At 49.4% G+C, this 19257-nt stretch overlaps 7 protein-coding genes across 7 annotated transcripts; 5 read left to right on the forward strand and 2 right to left on the reverse strand.

Annotated features, from left to right (window-relative positions):
- Positions 1-436: 436 nt before the first annotated feature.
- N7473_007407 (uncharacterized protein) lies at positions 437-1589 on the reverse strand (the record flags this gene model as incomplete). Its single annotated transcript, XM_057153347.1, has 3 exons — positions 437-953; positions 1016-1311; positions 1383-1589. 3 exons carry the CDS (start codon positions 1587-1589, stop codon positions 437-439), a joined length of 1020 nt encoding a protein of 339 aa, XP_057007685.1.
- An 880-nt stretch (positions 1590-2469) lies between these two features.
- N7473_007408 (PAF acetylhydrolase family protein) lies at positions 2470-3346 on the forward strand (the record flags this gene model as incomplete). Its single annotated transcript, XM_057153348.1, has 2 exons — positions 2470-2921; positions 2980-3346. 2 exons carry the CDS (start codon positions 2470-2472, stop codon positions 3344-3346), a joined length of 819 nt encoding a protein of 272 aa, XP_057007686.1.
- Positions 3347-4338: 992 nt separating this feature from the next.
- N7473_007409 (uncharacterized protein) lies at positions 4339-6266 on the forward strand (the record flags this gene model as incomplete). Its single annotated transcript, XM_057153349.1, has 4 exons — positions 4339-4509; positions 4577-4914; positions 5011-5470; positions 5559-6266. 4 exons carry the CDS (start codon positions 4339-4341, stop codon positions 6264-6266), a joined length of 1677 nt encoding a protein of 558 aa, XP_057007687.1.
- Positions 6267-8554: 2288 nt separating this feature from the next.
- Positions 8555-10492, forward strand: N7473_007410 (uncharacterized protein; the record flags this gene model as incomplete). The annotated part of the gene is made up of 2 exons (XM_057153350.1): positions 8555-9215; positions 9273-10492. 2 exons carry the CDS (start codon positions 8555-8557, stop codon positions 10490-10492), a joined length of 1881 nt encoding a protein of 626 aa, XP_057007688.1.
- A 2090-nt stretch (positions 10493-12582) lies between these two features.
- Positions 12583-13725, forward strand: N7473_007411 (FG-GAP repeat domain-containing protein; the record flags this gene model as incomplete). The annotated part of the gene is made up of 2 exons (XM_057153351.1): positions 12583-12595; positions 12677-13725. The coding sequence occupies 2 exons, from the start codon at positions 12583-12585 to the stop codon at positions 13723-13725; spliced, it is 1062 nt and encodes a 353-aa protein (XP_057007689.1).
- A 1936-nt stretch (positions 13726-15661) lies between these two features.
- N7473_007412 (uncharacterized protein) lies at positions 15662-16038 on the reverse strand (the record flags this gene model as incomplete). Its single annotated transcript, XM_057153352.1, is given in 2 exon segments — positions 15662-15969; positions 15984-16038. 2 exon segments carry the CDS (start codon positions 16036-16038, stop codon positions 15662-15664), a joined length of 363 nt encoding a protein of 120 aa, XP_057007690.1.
- Positions 16039-17890: 1852 nt separating this feature from the next.
- On the forward strand, positions 17891-18954 carry rsmA (putative bZIP transcription factor (Fcr3); the record flags this gene model as incomplete). The annotated part of the gene is made up of 3 exons (XM_057153353.1): positions 17891-18013; positions 18079-18350; positions 18420-18954. 3 exons carry the CDS (start codon positions 17891-17893, stop codon positions 18952-18954), a joined length of 930 nt encoding a protein of 309 aa, XP_057007691.1.
- Positions 18955-19257: the final 303 nt, after the last annotated feature.

Genomic DNA, 19257 nt, shown 5'->3' on the forward strand with positions numbered 1-19257 from the left:
TTCGCTAGCCCATTGCTCTTCCCAACTGCATGTTTAAGCCGTCTTTTGCTTCATATTCCTTTCCCCTAGTGGCAGACGTCTCTCGAGAGGCCTCGGAGGGAGACACGACCGGATCTCGTCCAAGCTTACTATCCGGCAGTTTCCACCTAGACCCCCGACAGATACACTGACCATTTCAACATCTAATATGAATTCTTCCTCTCGCACTTTTGGTATTTCGAATGATACTTGGTAGTTGTAGCTAGTGACTAGTCCAGCCAGTCTTTTGGTGAGATAATCGAGTCCCTCTTTCACGTTCTGGCCCTTGGCTGTACACGGGTCGATCTCCACTCCAGCGGATTACATGGATTGCCCCCATCGGCTACCGTAAGCACATATGTATTGTCATCCACTGATCTGGTATGGCAAATCATCTTAAAAAATCACGATATAAGTATTATATTCCTTTCCGGCGCCATACAGACTTAAGATCAGCCGTAAAAGCATCCGCAACAACGAACCCCCTCAACGAAATCTCTCCAAGCATCCCACAAATTGACTCCGTCTCTCGAGCGGTCGTTACTCTTGCACCTGCTACTCTCAAGGGAAAAAAGAACAGCACAGCCGCCAAATTTGCGGTCTTCAAAGAGATCTCAGTCATTCGTAGAATATTATCAACGTGGTTCTGAACGACAGCCTGCGAGATTGTGGGCGTGGGTATTTTGTTGAATTGAGTGCGGTAGTCGAAGATACCGGATAGGTAGATGGAGATGCCGTGAAAATAGATTGTTGCGAGAACGGAATCGGGATTATATTCGGGGGTCCCAGTATCGGTTGACCATTTTTGGAAGTTCGTATACCAGTCAGCAAGAGCTGATCGGATAACGAAACCTTCAGCGGCGAGCTCGAGGAGGGCTCTGTGAAGGGATATGTTTGGACAGTTGGAGGAGTCTGGTTTGATAAGAGCCCATACCCTGCGCCCAGTCAATCATACAACAATAGGATAGATATAGAGTGCCTGCTAGTGTATACTCACCGGTGACTTATCGAAGAACATGCGATCATCAGATCGAATAATGATTCCTTTGGATGCCAGTGGCAATTATCATCCCCGTTCCAGATCTTAGTCGGGAGTGACGTCCATTCCGGCTGGCAGAGAAAAGTAGGTTCCGAGTATATAAGTGCGCGACAAATCTCAAAGACCCGTACTGTGAGGAAAAATGACCGTCCAGAGCCTGCTACATGAGCTTCCGGACCGCGAAGCTGAAGCATTTTGGACGTGCCGAACAGAAAATGCTTCACCCAGCCTTCTCCAGTCACATCATGCATCAGCTAATTGAAAATGTCAACATCCAGTTTCTGATATATAGGTATTTCCACCCACGATAATATCGGTTACCTACTTCGAACAGCCCCAAGAAGAATGGGGTCCATAGATTGACATCTCGAGGGGTATTGTTGCTTAAAATCTCGGCTTTCAATTTAGCGATGGAGGTGTGGTAGGCCGTGAATGCTCCCACGGCCGCATCTTTCCTTTCCGGAGGTAGAGTCGTCGACACCGACCTCCTGCTCAGATCAAGTGCACCCAGGGCAATGGATGCGTGATACATACTGGGAGATCTCTGAAATTCCGATATGACAGTGGCGAGGTCCAAGTGGCCTCCAAAGTCATTCCTGGCCAGAAATCCGGAGAAAAAGTGCTTTGCAAAGAGAGCTGAGCTTCCTTCTGAAACCTTGGGGCAGAGCCTCAACAAAGGTTGCTGAGAGGCGAGCGGGAGAGAGTCTGACCCTTTGGATGCCCGTGCCGAGGCATTGATAAAGACTATACTAGTCTGTGGCTGGACTGCTTGAGGGATGCATGGCTGGTTTCTTTTTATGCAATACTGACAGGGAGGACCGCCTTTGCACTACTGGGGTGTTAAAATAGGGCAGCTGTTCACTGGGAAGGACCTGCTGACCTTGATTTTGTGTCGTGCGCAGGCTGTGCATCTGGTGCGAGCGGTCCGCCGATCTAGTGGTCCCAGGACAGCCATTTCTCGCGATTAGATGTGGGCAAGTTTCCGGGGTATTATGTGCAGGAAGTTGGTCTGGAAATGCCTCATGACTCCTACTCGAACGGAGCAGCAACTGGATATACAAGCTGGAGGCTACAAGATACCAGAGTGGGTCTAAATTAATCAACCTTTCCTAAAGGGGCAGCATTCGAACGCAGGTCTTGGCACCGGAACCTCAGCCTCCACAGGCATCAGTCTAAATCATACAAGGAAGACGGCAATATTATCACACTTCTGTGGAAAGCATCCATAAATGCGCTGAATCATTGCCTTATTAGGTAGTGGAGACGTCAAGATGTCCCAGCTAACATCGGACCAAACGGAAACCAGAGTCCACGGGATTGACTCGAGAATCCTACATAAGACGGAGAAGTTCCTTCTATTTTCTATCTAAAATCAAATTCTTCCTGCCTTTACGATTCAATATTTTGCTATGATGTTCAAGCCCTCTGAAAAACGCCTGCTGCTTGCCGGTCTCTTCACCCAGCTTCTCCCAAGCATCGGCGCGGTGTCCTTCCCGGCCGGGGTAGGCTCGTTCAACACCAGCATTGCAACAACCCAGCTCGTTGATCATAATCGTTTGGATCCATACGCTCCAACGCCACAACCACGTACTTTGATGATATCTCTCTTTCATCCTGTCCCTCCAGCAACATGTTGCCCCTCCCTGACGTCCTATATGGACCCTATCAGCGCGACCTTCGAGGATGAGGAGTATGCACCGGTTGGTATCCCAGCCGGCGCCTTCGGTTCACTTACCCTTCAAACCTGCAAGCCTTGTCCGGCTTCAAATCCCAATCGCCGAGTCAAAGAGTCTAAGTATCCGCTGGTTCTCTTCTCATCTGGTCTGGGGAATTCTCGACTCTTGTACAGCGCTATGGCCCAGCAGTAGGTATTCTCTATCTTCTGTTCAATCGACAAGTGTCGCTGACTTCAAAACCGACAGACTATCCAGCACTGGCTATATTGTCGTAACCATCGACCATACCTACGACGCAGGCATCGTGACATTCCCAGACAATTCCACAATCCTCGCTGCAAATATTACAACCGATACCCAAATTGTAGATGACCTGAACATCCGGGTGAAAGACGTATCCTTCGTCCTCGACCAACTCCACCGTCCATCCGTCATCTCCAGACTCGTCCCAGGCCGAACTTGCGGGATGGATACCTCTAAAGTGGGAATCTACGGTCACTCCCTCGGCGGTGCCACCGCAGCTGAGGCTCTGCTTTCCGATCCCCGTCTCATGGGGGGGGATCAATCTAGACGGTACATTTTTCGGCTCCGTTATCGACCGGGGCTTGAATAAGCCCTTCATGATCATGGCGCACGAAGGAAAGAATTTGACAACCGATGCGAGTTGGGCTGCGCTGTGGCCGAAGTTGAAGGAGTTTAGGAGAGGGTTTATGCTTAGTGGTAGTACGCATGGTACGTTTACGGATTTGGCCGAGGCCGCTAATTTGATTGGTCTGAGAGAGCGCTTTCCGACAGAGGTCGCCGCATTATTGGGGAGTATTGAGGGCGAAAGAGCCCTTCAAGTGATAGGTGCTTATACTAGCAGATTTTTTGACTTTGTTTTGAAGGGGAAGAAGAGTGAGTTGTTGGATAGGTCCAGTATGGAGTTTCCTGAGGTGACTACTATTGGAGTAAATTAGCCTCGTCCATTGAAAGTGGAGAGTTCATGATGGGCCCTCTCATTAGTTGTTCCCTCAACCGTCGTCTCTTTGGTGTTGTTATGTAGGATCTGGGATGCATCTCAGGCCGTTTATTATTATTCGAGTACTTTGCCATAATTCCGCTCTTTTCGTCCGATTTTCGGAAGAGACAGATGTTTATTTAGCATGTTCGCTGTTTACCACCGCCTTTTCTTGAATATCTTTCTTTATGCTTGTGAGAGTATATATTGGTGATGCGACATCGTATGAAAAGTAAGCACGTTTTTGGCACAACAGTTGCGAGACAGAAAAGGAGGAAACTAGATATCCATAAAATGGGTTGTATTTTCTTCGGTTGCTCTCTTGAACTTTCGCATCCGCCTCCGCTTCTGGGCCTATGGGATTGTACCAGCTATAACTAGCTCTGTAAACGACCGTTTGAATGCGGTATCGAATGGGGAATATTATTGCAAAGAAAGATGGCTCTAGATTATCTGATTATGTGATGATTTCTTGGCGGCTTGAGTCTGGCCCCCACCGAGTTGACTCAGTATTCAGAGAGCGCTAAGACGTTCAAAGCTGCAAGGTATATAATAGACGAGTGCTGGATGATGAGAATATATTGCAAAATACCACAAATAGTACGATGACGATGGTTGCGGATACAATTGAGCTCACATCAATCGAAGGACCCTCGGCACGGAACGAGGATGTCTCAAAGATGATAGCGGAGACCATGGACGCTTCGGAACCCTTGAATGATCCGGTGACACCACAAAAGAGGGTGCAGGTTATCGCTATCATGGTCGCTCTCTGCGTTTGTGCTTCTATGCTTATCTTCTTGATATTCATATAATGCAGGTACTAATTCCTTACCGTTGCAGCTGTCCCTCTTCATTGCCGCTCTCGATCAGACAATCGTCGCTACCTCGTTGCCTACAATCTCTTCCCATCTTCATTCGGCTGATGGATACATATGGGTGGGAGGAGCCTACCTGCTAGCGAATGCGGCCGCCGCCCCGATATGGGCGAAATTATCCGATATCTGGGGTCGAAAACCGATGTTACTGATTACGGTCCTTTGGTTTCTACTCAGCTCCATTATCTGCGCCGCAGCGGCCAATATGACTATGCTTATTGTCGGTAGAGCCCTTCAAGGCACTGCAGGTGGTGGATTAATGCAACTTGTTATGATCGTCGTATCTGATTTATTCAGTGTAAGGTTAGTGACTGTGAATTCCTTTTTGTTGATTTGTCCATTTTCTTGTTCTTCATGTCTCACAACTATGGGAGTAGCTAATAGATACCATCATCCTAGGGATCGGAGTCTCTACTTAGGGATTCTAGAATTTATGTGGACTATCTCCGGGGGTCTTGGGCCAGTTTTGGGTGGTGTTTTCTCGGAATACGTGTCCTGGCGATGGAATTTCTGGATCAACCTGCCGACCTGCGGACTGGCATTTGTCTTGCTCTTCTTCTTCCTGGATGTCCACAATCCTCGCACCAAGGTGGTAGATGGGATCAAAGCGATCGACTGGGCGGGAAGCGTCTCCCTCCTCGGCGTGACGTTGATGTTACTTCTAGGGCTAAACTTTGCAGGAGAAACATTCGCCTGGGATTCACCTCAGGTGATCTGCCTGATCGTATTTGGGTCTTTGTGCCTGGTCATCTTCTTCTACGCGGAGAAGTACCTTGCCAAATATCCACTTCTGCCTCTCCAAATTCTCAAACACCGATCAAATGTTTCCGTCTCTCTGGTCACATTCTTGCATGGATTCGTAAGTATCTTCCTAGCCTCCTCAACACTTAGTTGGTGAACTTGATTCCTGACGGAAAAGTTGTACTGATCAATCCTAATGACTACAGGTGTTCATTGGCTGCGAGTACTATCTCCCTCTCTATTTCCAGACAGTCAAGCAAGCAAGTCCGATGCGGTCTGGACTCCTAGTTCTGCCTCTTGTGGTGGCTGAAGGACTCGTCAGCGGAGCATCTGGTTGGGTCATTCACCGGACCGGCCGATACTTAGAGCAGATCTGGGTAGGAACCCTCCTACTCACCCTCGGAACTGGGCTTTTCATCCGGCTCGACTCAGAATCAACACTAGCTGAGATTATCATGTTCCAAATCATCGGTGGGGCAGGATCGGCGTTGCTCTTCGAGCCACCATTGATTGCTTTGCAGTCCCTGATCAAGCAAGAGGATACAGCAAGCGGTACGGCCATGCTGGGCTTTATACGAACGATGGCTATGTCCGTTTCGATCGTCGTCGGCGGAGTGGTGTTTCAGAACAGCATGAAGGGCAAGAAATATCTTTTGCAGCACGCTGGGCTAATGGAGAGTCAGGTGGATCGATTGACCGGCGCTTCCGCTGCAGCGAGTACGGAAATCATCCAAAGCCTTTCTGATCCGGAGAAAGTCAGAGTAGTGGCCGATGCCTTCTCCACGAGTTTCCAAAATCTATGGATTATGTACAGTTGTGTAGCAGGGGTGGCTATCATTGTGAGTGCCTTCATCACCAAACAGCATTTGAGTGATGAGCACACCGAGACCAGGACAGGGTTGAAGGAGGAATAAGCTACAGGGTTAACGTATGTGATAGAACTAACATATTGTTCAAAGGGTGATGTTGAAAACCGGCTTGTATCTATATGAGAAAACGTATGAACTTCTCGTCAATTCAGCTACTTTCAGGTAGTCTGGCCAATCCAATGAATGGTACAAATCTCAACGGAAAAAAAGTGGTATTCCAACGTACAGCGTTCAACATAGGTCTATATCGGTATTAGTAGATTTAGTAACGACGAAAGTTTCTCTTATTGGTTATTAACGGCAAGACTAACCGGATGTAGTAATACACAAGTCCCAATAGTTATCGAGAAGTATCTTGGGATGTTTGCATAGGTAGTTTCCATCTCCACTATGTGGCAAATTGTCGGGCTTCTCCTGGATATCTTTATGACTTGCAAAAATAATTCTTTTAGGGGGAAGTAGATCTTGCGTCCCAGTGTTATAGTGACTCTGCACTCAGGGGATCTTTGGATGTGAAAGAGTATAACCACGTTGACTTTGTAGTCAGAATTTGAGAACCACCAATATACGTCGGCTCGTAGTTGTGCTTCTGATTCAGAAAGACCCGTCTCAATAACAAGCGAAGGCCACTCCTTATCGGAAAAAGTATCCCGCGACGGATTGAGAGACTGGTCGGCTTCTTTAGTGAATGCTCTTCCGTGGTACCGGGTATCCGCGTTTAAGCTGTAAGCTCTTAGAGTAACTTTCGATAAGTTCACCTGTAAATGATTGGGTTAGTCGCTCATAAGCCCCTGAGGGCATTATTCGAATAACCGCTTGCTGGCGCTGTGCGTCGAGTGTCAATCTATAGGGAAGCTCAAGAGGATTTCGGTCTCCACTTAATTGCTCCTGCAGAGGCTGGGATATATTGGACACGATGATAAACTGGTTCGAGTAAGACGTGTCGGAGTTGATTCGATTAAAGACATCGTTCGCAGCTTGTCGAAGGACAGAAATAGAGGTGGCAGTCAACAACACAGCACCCGGGATTTCGAAAGGCATGTACGAATCACAGTCCCTCGCTGCCTCGTCGGGTGACAGTGACTCGGACTACCGATAGTCTTCGCCAACTCCGCATCCTTTGTATTTAGAAAGGAGGAGGATAGTGTTGATGGGGACAGAGACAGAATGTTGGCTGAATGGGGGCGTGTGAGGAAAGGGGGAGGAGACAGAACTGGAGAAGCAAGATGACGATTGATGGAGGACTAAGGAGTGATATCGATAATTAATAGTCCAAAGCTTACATGTGCGACAGGAGCATGAGCACTTTCATGTGACGTAAGTCTGAGGCAGGCGGCCAGGTAGGCGGTTGTCCCACATTGTTGTTGTGTAGAATACTTAACGAGTTGTGACAGTGATCACTGAGGACATTCACCCTCATTAAAGCGTCGGCAGCCCAGACAGGAAAGCCCCTCCCCCCCTCCCCCCCGGCGGCGGATACTATCCTTTGTATATAGCTGCATATTCTCTTTAACTCCTTGCCGACCCGTCCTAGGTGTCTGCCTAAGGCATCTACTACAAATGAGAAAGAATAAATAGAAAACGACAGTCACCATTCCGGCCATTAGCTTGTTTCTCTGTAGTTTGTCCTATCAGCGTGACTCTGTTTGCCTTATCCAGGCAATCGTAATGACACTGACCAATAGGGTGGCTTCAGGAATTAAGGTCAGAAGTTGTGCTCTAGGACGCCCATGTTCTGTCCATCAAAGATGCTCCCACGAGACTTTGACAAGCACGTGAAAAAGTGTCGGTTCGTAGGCAGCACGGCTAAATAACTCTTACCTTCGCGGAATGAGAAAGAGGATGTACAGACGATGGATGCTTTTCGAGTATGATAACCTCGATGGAAATGGTATATTCCATATTAGGATTAGCCCCGTTAATTAGTCTACGCTAGCATCCACACAAACTTTCGTGTCACAGTAGATGTCTTGGCATTTCCCAAATCTCTTGCTCTTGATCTTGGTGTTATCTAAACATTTTTGAAATGACCAGGGCGAGCAGAGAGGGATACTGTATATTCTTCGTCGACAGACCCATCCAGCCAGCCATGATGGGGCACCTCATTAACGGGAGAGCAAACCGAGTGATGACGATAGAACCTCTTCATGCCTCGAGGAACTCCGTCATCAGTCATTTGCCCCGCCAACGGGTAACGGGCCTCGATTGATAACTGCTCCTGCAGCTGACAAGATATTTCAACTTCGCAAGAATGAGTTCATGAATATTGACTGCATAAGCGTTACCGCAGCCAACTCTTTTTTTTGCTGCACCGACATTCACATGTACGCACAATGCAGTCATACTTTCAATATTGTCGGATCTTAAGACAACTCGAGAAACAAATTGTTGTGAAACACGACAAGCCTGATGATGTCTGGACCCGGGAGCGACGCTACTCTTACTATGAAGGAGAGATCAGATCAGAACCACGAGAGCTAGACGAGAGTGAACCGGCAAGACGAAGACGAGAGCATGGTCAGCGCACTCTCATTTCGGGCCCAGCCCTTCATCCTCGCCATACGACTCGGACACACCTGGAACGCGATGGGGACGTGGAGCGCGCGGATTATGAACCGGAAATCCAAGGTGAACCACACACCATCAACTCGCTAGAGACTCTGGGAGGCACGCTCGATATGATGTTGACAGGCGTGGAAAGACGAAGACCGGGCAGCGCCGAGCCCAATGATACGCCCGACGGGGCCGCTGGTGGGACAATGAACGGCGAATCAGTCCCTAAGGATCGGCTCATCGTTGTCACTTTCGAGGGCGACTGCGACCCAATCGATCCGCATAACTGGCCTGTCCCGCACCGGCTGGCATGTACAGCTCTGGTGTCACTGACAGCAGCCACCATGCTATGGGCGACTACAATTGATGCCGTTGTTTTCACCCCCGCCACTCGGAAACTTTATGGAACTGATAACTTTGCGATCGAGACGGTCCCGACTGGTATGTAATAGGGTCGCTATGAATGCTACACCTAAAACTAACCGGCCCTTTCACTAGCCCTTTACCTAGTCGGCCTCGGGATAGGTGGGCTGTTCATAGCGCCTATCTCCGAAGTCATTGGACGCAATCCCGTGTACATTCCTTCGCTCGTGCTCTTTATATTATTTGAAATGGGCGCGGGGCTCGCTAGGACCCCGGCACAGCGAATGGTCTTAAAAGGCCTCTCTGGATTCTTCGGGTCTGCTCCCTTGGTGTGCACCGCGGGATCCATCGTTGACCTTTGGTCACGGGTTGAGCGAGTCTATACCTTCCCCCTGTACGCCATTTTGTCCTTCATAGGACCCCTAGTGGCACCCACACCCGGTTCTTTCGTCGCCGTAGCCCGTTCAGTGAGCTGGCGCTTCGTAGACTGGATGACTATAATCTTGGCGGGGATTGCTCTAGGTTTATTCGTGCTGTGCATGCCGGAGACATACAGTCCTATTTTGTTGCATTGGAAAGCGAAGCAGCTCCGCCGCCTCACCAGAGACCCTCGGTACCGAGCGCCACTAGAGTTCAAAAGGGTCTCGTTCTTGCGCCGCCTCGCCCACGCAATGTATCGACCGTTCGTTTTATTCGCGACAGAGCCAATCATCATGGTTTTCGCAGTCTACCTCTCGGCCATATTCATCATCCTCTACACCTTCATCGCAGGCTACGTGTCTATCTACGAGAAGGTACATAAATTCCACTCCACCCAAACAAGTCTTGCCTTCCTCGGTGTCTTAGTAGGGGTGTTTCTCGCCGCCCCGTTTGTCCCGCTGGCTATGAAGCTCGTGCGCAAAGACATCCTCCGCAGCCGTTCCCAAGGGCGTTACTACGTGGGCCCAGAAATCAGTCTCTATATGTCCATGTTCGGGGCCCCCGCTATCCCCATCGCACTGTTCTGGATGGGCTGGACAGCGCGGCCGTCTATCTCATTCTGGAGTCCGATCGGCTCATCTGTGCTGTTGGGCTACGGGGTGCTGTGCGTCTTTGTCTCCTCGTACCAATACGTCGCCGAGGCCTTCGAGTACCACGCTGCTAGTGCCCTGGCTGCCGTCCAGATGTTGCGGCTTATTTCTTCTGGTGTCATGGTCTACGTTTCAGAGCCAATGTACAGAAAACTGGGCATTGCCTGGACCTTGACCCTGCTAGGTGCGATTGCCACTGTGTTTCTACCCGTGCCATATTTACTACATCGGTGGGGGCCGATAGTGCGGCGGTGGAGCCAGCATGCGCAGAGCGAGCAAGAGTGAATCGCTTGTAGCAGCAGGCAGCATCTACAGATTTTAATGTGTCATTACAGATTGTTAACAAAATCCTCGCCTTCAATAATGTTCTTTCCTTGCTGTTCTAGAGGTAAAGAATATAGGGCTGCTTCTTGCGGGTGAAAATTTTCAATTCCCGTTGCGCAGACCGCGATCTAATAGGGGCTACTTATACAATATCTGACAGCGCCCACGGCACTGTTGGCACAGGAAGCGGAGAGAGAGAGAGAGTGAGACTGAGTCAAATTGGTCTATCTAGGAACATGAAGACGAAGACGACTAGGAGAAGAAGAAGAAGAAGAAGAAGAAGAAGGGAACAGAACAGGGTCTATAAGGCCCTGAAGCACAAAGGAAAGGAAGGGAAAACCCCGGCCTGCTTCATGCAGGGCCAAAGAAGACGACATACCCTGCAAACCCTATCGAGGTCAAAGGGATCGAGTCATCAATATCCTTATACGATGAAACAAAGTACCTTGTCATGCAGTCCTCTGTGCTCTGGATCGATGGCTAGACTAGTGGCCTAACCAAATACGTTTCAGCACATTGTGCCCCGTGGGGGCACGAATGGGACTTACTCGGATCGAGAATATTACCGTAATTATCCAAAGGATCATACGGGAGGTCATCTTGCCCAATACTTCATTTGGAGCATGTAATATTAGTTGGTTGATGAGCCTCTGGAACAAGGACATAGTAGTCTCCACTGTGAAGGTAATGAAGGATATGGCCAAAAATATCCTCAACATCATCCTCAACGACACTGGAGGCGTTAGATTATCCCGCTAGGCGTAGTGAAATTTTTCCCGTTCGGGCCAACCTCTAGGTATGCGAGGTAGGTCACTCAACCAAGTGTTTTTCCTCAACGGTCAGAGATACGACTGTGTCGTGAATTGAATGGTTAGGGATGCGACTTTGCCGTGAATGGAATGGTTAGAGATGCGACTGTGCCGTGAATGGAATGCCCTGTTCAACCTGCAGGAACGGCAACCAATCATGCAGGCCACAGTCAACAGAAACTAACGACTAATAATTTTTGAGAACCGCCACGAAAATATCAACACCTAGGCTTCTTGATCCTAGTCTTGGCGTACCTTGCCTTATTTACAAGTTTATATATACGTAATGAAACCAGCTGAGCGATGAGCATCCTGTTTAGCGGCAACCCTAGTCAATCCGACTTCCGCAAGACTAATTCGACGGATCCGCTTCCATCTGGGTATGGCAGTGACCTGTTGTTGACATTGTACCCTTGCTGTACTAATTTATGGCGGCGACTCGCGCACATGACTATCAGCCATTCCGTGCAGCAACACCATCCAAACTCAGTTTCGTCAAATGTGGCGTCTTCCGACCTGGACATCACATTCTTATTTGCATTCCAGACACGGTAAAGATAGTCCAGTTATAGGGCACCGCCCACGACATGGACACATGGTTTTAATCAACATAGATTCATTCAACATAAAAACCACTGTTTTGTTCAGCCCATTGCTCTTCTGCTGTCACTTTCCATTGTGTGCCAAACGGCGACGTACACTATACTTATCACGCAACCTGGTTTACTGAGCTACATATCCAATGGCCCAACTCCTATTCGCCCTTGTCATCCTGACTTCCTTCGGTAGGCCGTCGTCCGCAATATCAACTTAAGCCCATGCTGATGGCTCCTACACGTAGTTGCTACCATCTGGGCTCATGGCAACAACAATAACAACCTTGCTTGTATTGAGTGGTGTACAGAGAATTTCTTATTCTCAGGCATCTCATGTATAGCGCTTGCAGCAACTCGGAAGGGACCTTGTTATACCTGTGGACCTCTTAAAACTAGTGCGAGTGAACGACTCTGTTCTGGCACTTGCAAAGAAACCAACACTGACAGCAGTAATTGCGGTCGATGCGGCACCGTTGTAAGTTCGGACGATGTTGTTATTAGTTCCAAACTAACCGAGACTTGCACTATCATAGTGCCCTACCGGATCGACTTGCTCATTAGGTGCCTGCATATGCACGAATTCTGGCCTATCTCCTTGTAATGGTTCTTGTTCCGCTCTAACCTCGGACAGCAATAACTGCGGGAGATGTGGCAATGTTGTAAGTTGGGGCGGGATTCTGATTGCCAAGGCGAGCAATGCTCACACTTATAGTGTCCCGCCGGATCCACTTGCTCATCAGGCGCCTGCGTACCATGCTCACAGGTGTCGACCACATTCGCTGTGGGGTCTAGACCGTTCAGTGTCACGGTGGGCGATTTCAATGGAGACGGTTATCTCGATATCGTCAATACGAATTTTCACGACAATACAGTGAGCGTTTTACTTGGGAAGGGAGATGGAAGCTTCCAGGCGCAGGTTGCATTCGCTGTAGGGTCCGGGCCATACGGTGTTGCAGTGGGCGATTTCAACGGAGATGGCCACCTCGATATTGTGGCTACGAGTTATGCTAGTAATACAGTGAGCGTCTTACTTGGGAACGGGGATGGAAGCTTCCAAGCTCAGACCGCATTCGCCGTGGGGTCTGGTCCGTATCTTGTCGCAGTTGGTGATTTCAACGGAGATGGCCATCTCGATATCGTGGCTGCGAGTTATGCTAGTAATACAGTAAGCGTCTTACTTGGGAACGGAGATGGGAGCTTCCAAGCTCAGACCACATTCGCCGTGGGGTCTGGCCCGGTGGGTATTGCAGTGGGCGACCTGAATGGAGATGGTCACCTCGATATCGTGGCTGCGAATCACATTAGCAATACTGTGAGCGTCTTGCTCGGGAACGGAGATGGAAGCTTCCAGGCGCAGACCGCATTTGCCGTGGGGTCTGGTCCGTTCACTGTCGCAGTGAGCGACTTCAACGGGGATGGCTACCTCGATATCGTGGCTGGAATTCAGTCGGGCAATACAGTGAGCGTCTTACTTGGGAAAGGAGATGGGAGCTTCCAAGCTCAGAACACATTCGCCGTGGGGTCTAGCCCGGTGGGTATTGCAGTGGGCGACCTGAATGGAGATGGTCACCTCGATATCGTGGCTGCGAATCACATTAGCAATACTGTGAGCGTCTTGCTTGGGAACGGAAATGGGAGCTTCCAAGCTCAGACCACATTCGCCGTGGGGTCTGGCCCGGATGGTGTTGCAGTGGGGAACTTCAACGGAGATGGTGTTCTCGATATCGTGGCTGCGAATGAGTTGGGCAATACAGTGAGCGTCTTGCTCAGCCAGCATTGCAACGCCTAGGACGATGTTGAGGTGAGGCGAAGAGCCTCCCCTGGCCACTGTTGCTCACCCGATTAGCTGGCCAGATGTCTGCGTCCTACAACGATAGCATAGTCCCGTTGCCTACCCACCTGAGACAACGGCGCAGTTCTCCGTCACATAGCCGTTTGGCTGTGTGGACGAACAGCCTTGTTGCTGCAATTTGGTAGCTGGGCCATTCATTACGTTGACTTGGGATTGGTCGATTCTTTTCCCAGATCGGAACAGCCATTGTACTGCCAAGGAATAGCTCAACCTCCTGCTTGTTATACGTAATTTTTTTCTTTCCTTAATGGTCAGTTCAATCAATCCTTGCATCTGATTCCGTCAACTCCTTCCTGTCCTTAGGCGGACAATCTCATACCATAATTCATAGACTTGACAGTAGTCTTTGGGCTCAGCATGTTGTCTTTGCCTTTCTCTGGTCTTTGGAGTGTGCGGTCTCAGGGATAGAGTATCGCCCATCTCTGTCTAATACAGGAATTTAAGGGCAGGTAACCTTAACTTTATTTTATATTTCTTATCCACTTTTAGCATACTTTAGGGGTAGTAAAATAGCTCGAGATCCTAGGAACCTAGACACCTATACGTAACTAAACCAAAGATAGCTTATAGCGTAGCAGAATAGGGTAGGGCCTTCTAGGTTCCTAGGAGTAAATTAGTTAAAAAAATAATACTTAGCCCAAAGGAGACTGCCAGAACGGGGTTCTAATACGTACGCTTAAAGGTAAGAAAATAGACTGAGCACTTAGGTATCAGACAGGCCTTCTCCAGCGGACGATTACTCAGGGTAAGCTATTCTAGTTTAGGCAGAGACGTGCTCAGATCTACTCAGTGAGCAAAAGCGGCGAGGTCTGAGCGCCAATTCGGAAGAGGACAGCCAAGACGTGGCATAGGAAATCCGGTACATAGGAGATAAAATGACTAGATTTTTCAGACGACGCCTTCAGAGGAAAGAAAGGGTAGTTACTCTAGCCGTATTTGAATCATAATGAAATGTTTCGATAGTGTTATTAGTTAAAGTCGAGGTATCATTGTATCTAGGAGCATTAGAAGAAGTGAGCAACATAAATTTAAATAGTTAGTTAGAAGCTAACAAGAGATCACCGTCTTAGCGCTATTTCAATGTGATTAGTCTAGAAGGCTGACTTGGCATACTAGAGCAATCTCTCTGAACTTGATATCTGTGTCCTTCGTGGTCCTTGAACGTCCAGCTCCGATGTCATCATCATTCCGCTAGCGGGCAAAGGGGTATCTAGGATACATCCGATCTATTTCGGTATACGAGGCTCATATTACCTTCTAATATTATCGCGTAGACGACCTTTAAGCCCGCTTCAAACGAGCCTTTAAGAGCGCCCTAGGGACGTGTACCAAGAGGTTAAGGTATAGATCACCTCCTCTGTGCTTGTACATATGGGTGGTTGGGGGTGGGGGGTGCGCGCGCGGCGGAGGAGCAGCCCTATATGAAGGACTCTGTATATGCCCAACGTTGAGGCTTTAGTCTGGGTACCTCGGGCCTCCATAGATTTAGAAAGAGCGTTTTCTGGCCTGTGGAGTCTCGGGGCCGAAATAGACACATATCCAGTGCCTTAAGGCCAGTCATGTAATAGATCCGTGGAACCGTGTCCAGGCGGGCTTCGGGTCTGGAGATGTGGGTCCTTGGTTTGGAAGCTGTGGTGGAAATGGCTTAGGCTTTGGGTCCCATAATCTAGAACAGTTGATTCGAGGCTACAGTCTGGAGGCTGCGGACGTGGATCCACTTTGGACCAGCTCTAGGTCTGGCATGGCCATCAATCTATCAACAGGCGGCCAGTTTGGCTGAGTAACCACGAGGGCCACAGGTATGCTGACTACAGTCTATATGTGACGCAAATCTTCGGATATAAATCTCATGATCTCATGATGCATACATTGCTCAAGTCTGCTGCTTGCGTTTGGCCTGCCGATCATCGTCGCTGTCGGCTTGGAGTGCCCGTGTGATCGAATCCACCATCTCCTCACTTACAGCCAGATTGTGGCTGAATGTCATAAAATCCGTGTTCGTGCCATCCTGAATCGCTGCATCGAAGCACTGTCCCGGGGAAACTTGCCGTAGGTTCTGGTCATAAAAGGCTGCCTGGTGGCCAACGAGGGGTTCGGTCGCAAGGTGCACTTGGTGACAGGGGCTTGGGCTGGGCTGATCTCCAGATGCGATCAACCTCGCAACAGACTGGTGTATTGTAACTTGAGGGAAATACTGTAACCGTTCCAGCGGACTAACGGCATTGCCTTTCGACTTGTCAGCATCAACATGACGAGGCTGAAGACCTACTGGCTCCTGGCTCACACCTCACCCGTCACGTTGGGCTCTACATGAATCTATCGACAGAGTATACACTTAAATAGCGTGGCGAGACGAGCTGCCACGGACCCACCCATTGATCTCTCAGATTATCACATACAGCTCGCGTTGCTCTAGGGCTGTGATAAAAGTAACACGATAAGGAAGCTGACTAGATGCATGCCTTGGCGGTCCATGATTGCCAAAACGCCATGCAGAACCACGCAGTGACTCTCCATCTAGATTAACTGATGGCAAGCAGCATGGCGTTATTCATCCCCTGGCTTCGCATCTGGTTCTGCATCGACAGTGGGTTTACATCAGTATAACGACGGCACGTCTACTCGAATTAAGACCGGCCGGAAAAGGCACAGGCGACGTATGATGGAGCATCGGAAGGATACGAGAAGGTTTTAGGGGCGACCTTAATTTTAACCTATACTCCTGCCTTGAACATGCTTGGGACTCTTGGCCTGCTAGGGAGAGGCAGGGAAATGTTGTGAACGCTCTAATGTATTATCGGCGGGCTCTGGATAGCACTGAGACTGCCTTTAGGTGGCAAAGCCAATGGTATGCAAGGCCGTCCAGCCAAATTGGTTCTTTACAGTGTGACGTGTGTGAATTCCCCGAGAACCAAGCGTCCATTAAAAAGAGGATAAGAAAGCCGGGGAAACTTTGGATTCTCTGAAGCCGGGTTGCTACAATTGGAGGGAGGCGAGGTGGCGGCGATCCAGACAATCTCAAACGAGGCCACGCTTTGTCCTGGAAAGGATTCCACGACCGGAAAGATTTCAGGCGAAAACTAGCGCTTAACATATTAAGTGCGTAAAGGCAGTTGAACAGGCTCACTGAGTATAGTGATTTAAGCCATTCGTGAAATATGGGAACTGGCAGAAGAATTGGAATTTGGGATATGGGGCAGAACAGAGTAGGAAGTGAAGAGGGAAGGGGACATTAGAAGGAGGGGTCCACATCCACTTTTGTCACTTGGGTGAAATCAGTCTCTTTTATAGACTGTGAGGCGGGATCCGCTTTCTAAACAGTGCAGAAACCCCAGTCATTTTCTATCGCCCATGCCACTGCATCCAAACTGGGAGACGACGGCAAGCAACCGCAAACTGCAGATTACTGGCAACAATTCCTACCGCCCTCGCTGATGGAACCCAGTATTGACAATAAATAACACAATGCAGCTGCAGGAATCTCAGTAATTCTGCTCCTGGCGACTACCATTCCAGCCTAAGGAGCGAGAACGAGCTGGGTGTCGGATCGAGCGGCATCTCCGGTAAAATGAAAGGGGCACTGCGTCGGGCTGAAAGCCAGCAAGGCGTAGCTGTCGGCGGGGCCCAGAGTGGAATAAAGGGGGAGATGATGAGTGCAAGATAGAGTAGTCAAAGGAAGGGGACGAGGCAGAAAAGAGGTCAAAAGGGCGAGGGCAGGTCTTTTATATTAGGGCGATATGAAGGAGAGGTTACGTGACGGTGTATTGGGGCGCTAACCCGGAAACGGCAAAACTAGCCACATGCGCAAGCAGTCCACGACTATGGGCGAATATACTCCGGAGTTCTCTGGAAATGTACAGTATACCTCGAATAGAGTAAAATAGTTGTAATACTACAGGATGGGACGTGGTTTCCATTCTTCCTCGTCATACAGCCAAGTCGTGGGTAATCGGTCCAGACCCTCCGTCAAAAAGAACTTTGGGGAACGGCCCTCAAGACGGGGAATCCTCCCGCCTAGTCATCCAAACTCCAAACTTCGCTCCTCCTGCCCATCCAACACTCCCGAACAGTCTCCCTATCCCTTGAGTCACTGATCAGCGCGATGGACTACTCCAACTACGCCCCTCACGCATCCCAGCCCTACTCAACGCTATACGGGCTGCCTACTCCCGACCAGCCGCCACAGGCGCCCTCCGAAGATGTCCTCCACGACCCATTTGCACTGGTACGAACCCCTCCCCCTGACTGCCAATGGGGTATTCTTGAGATATTATTAACCAGCGGCTTCAGAATGGCGCTTACAATCAGTATTATCCGGGGTTCGACCCCTCTTTCCGCCTTGACCCCTCCTCGACCTTCGGTCCGCCGCCCCATTCGCCCCCGGACTCGTTCACGAAGCACTCGGTATCGAGCAATGATGTGCATAATAGCACCAAGCCAGAGCCTACATCCATTGATGGGGATGATAGCCAATACCGTGATCCGGCCGGGCGCAGTAGCAGCGAGGAAAAGGACTCGGCGATGCCAGCGCAAAGTAAGCGCAAGGCTCAAAATCGGGCAGCGTATGTGATATTTTCCCCCTCATGGTGTCCAGTTTGCAGCGAGAAATGCTAATACGGGTACACATATAGTCAGCGAGCCTTCCGCGAGCGAAAAGAGCGCCATGTCAGGGACCTTGAAGACAAAGTGAACAATCTCGAACAGTCATCTTCGACCCTCCAAGCCGACAACGAGCGCTTGAAGCGTGAACTCGCCAAATACGCAACCGAAAATGAGATCCTCCGTGCGACCTCACACTCTCTGCATGGCAATAGCGGTGCCAAAGAAGCCCCTGCACCAACCGTCACAGGGCCAATGACATACTCTCCAACAGACTTCTACTCGACCTTAATGCCCGAGGCTGCCGGTCCTACTGGCCCGACTCCAACGGGCCAACACCGCGTTACAGTGTGCGCGATTACCGGCGAGAGACTCCTTGACGCTAGCGCGACGTGGGACCTGATTCAAAGCCACGAGTTGTTCAAACGAGGACAGGTCAATATCGGCGATGTCGCTGAGCGGCTGAAGGGCTCGGCCCAGTGCAATGGGCAAGGCCCTGCTTTCAAGGAAAGTCAGATTCTGAAGGCTATCGAGGAGAGTGTTGCTGATCGCGATGAGCTGATCTAAGACGTTTTTACTCGATGACAAAACCTTTATGCCCTCTGATTTGATGATACAATGCTTCTATGTTTATACCTTTTGTTTCTATTTTGTTCTTTGTTTTTCGGTCCCTCATTTTCGGAGGAGTCAGTTGTGATGACAAATTTGGAGTACTTTGGCGCTGGAGCTGGAAATAGTGAAATGGCAATGGGCAGATCCAAACCGTGGTCTGTAGGACATATCTACCTTTATGATTTTTCCTGAAATTGAATCTTCGAGATTTTACATTTACCAAGAGGCTCAAAGTGAATATACGTTGTTTTCTACTGT

This window comes from Penicillium subrubescens, assembly GCF_028828155.1.
Source record: "Penicillium subrubescens strain IBT 31985 chromosome Unknown utg000005l_segment0_segment0, whole genome shotgun sequence".
In the NCBI taxonomy this organism is placed as follows: Eukaryota; Fungi; Ascomycota; class Eurotiomycetes; order Eurotiales; family Aspergillaceae; genus Penicillium; species Penicillium subrubescens.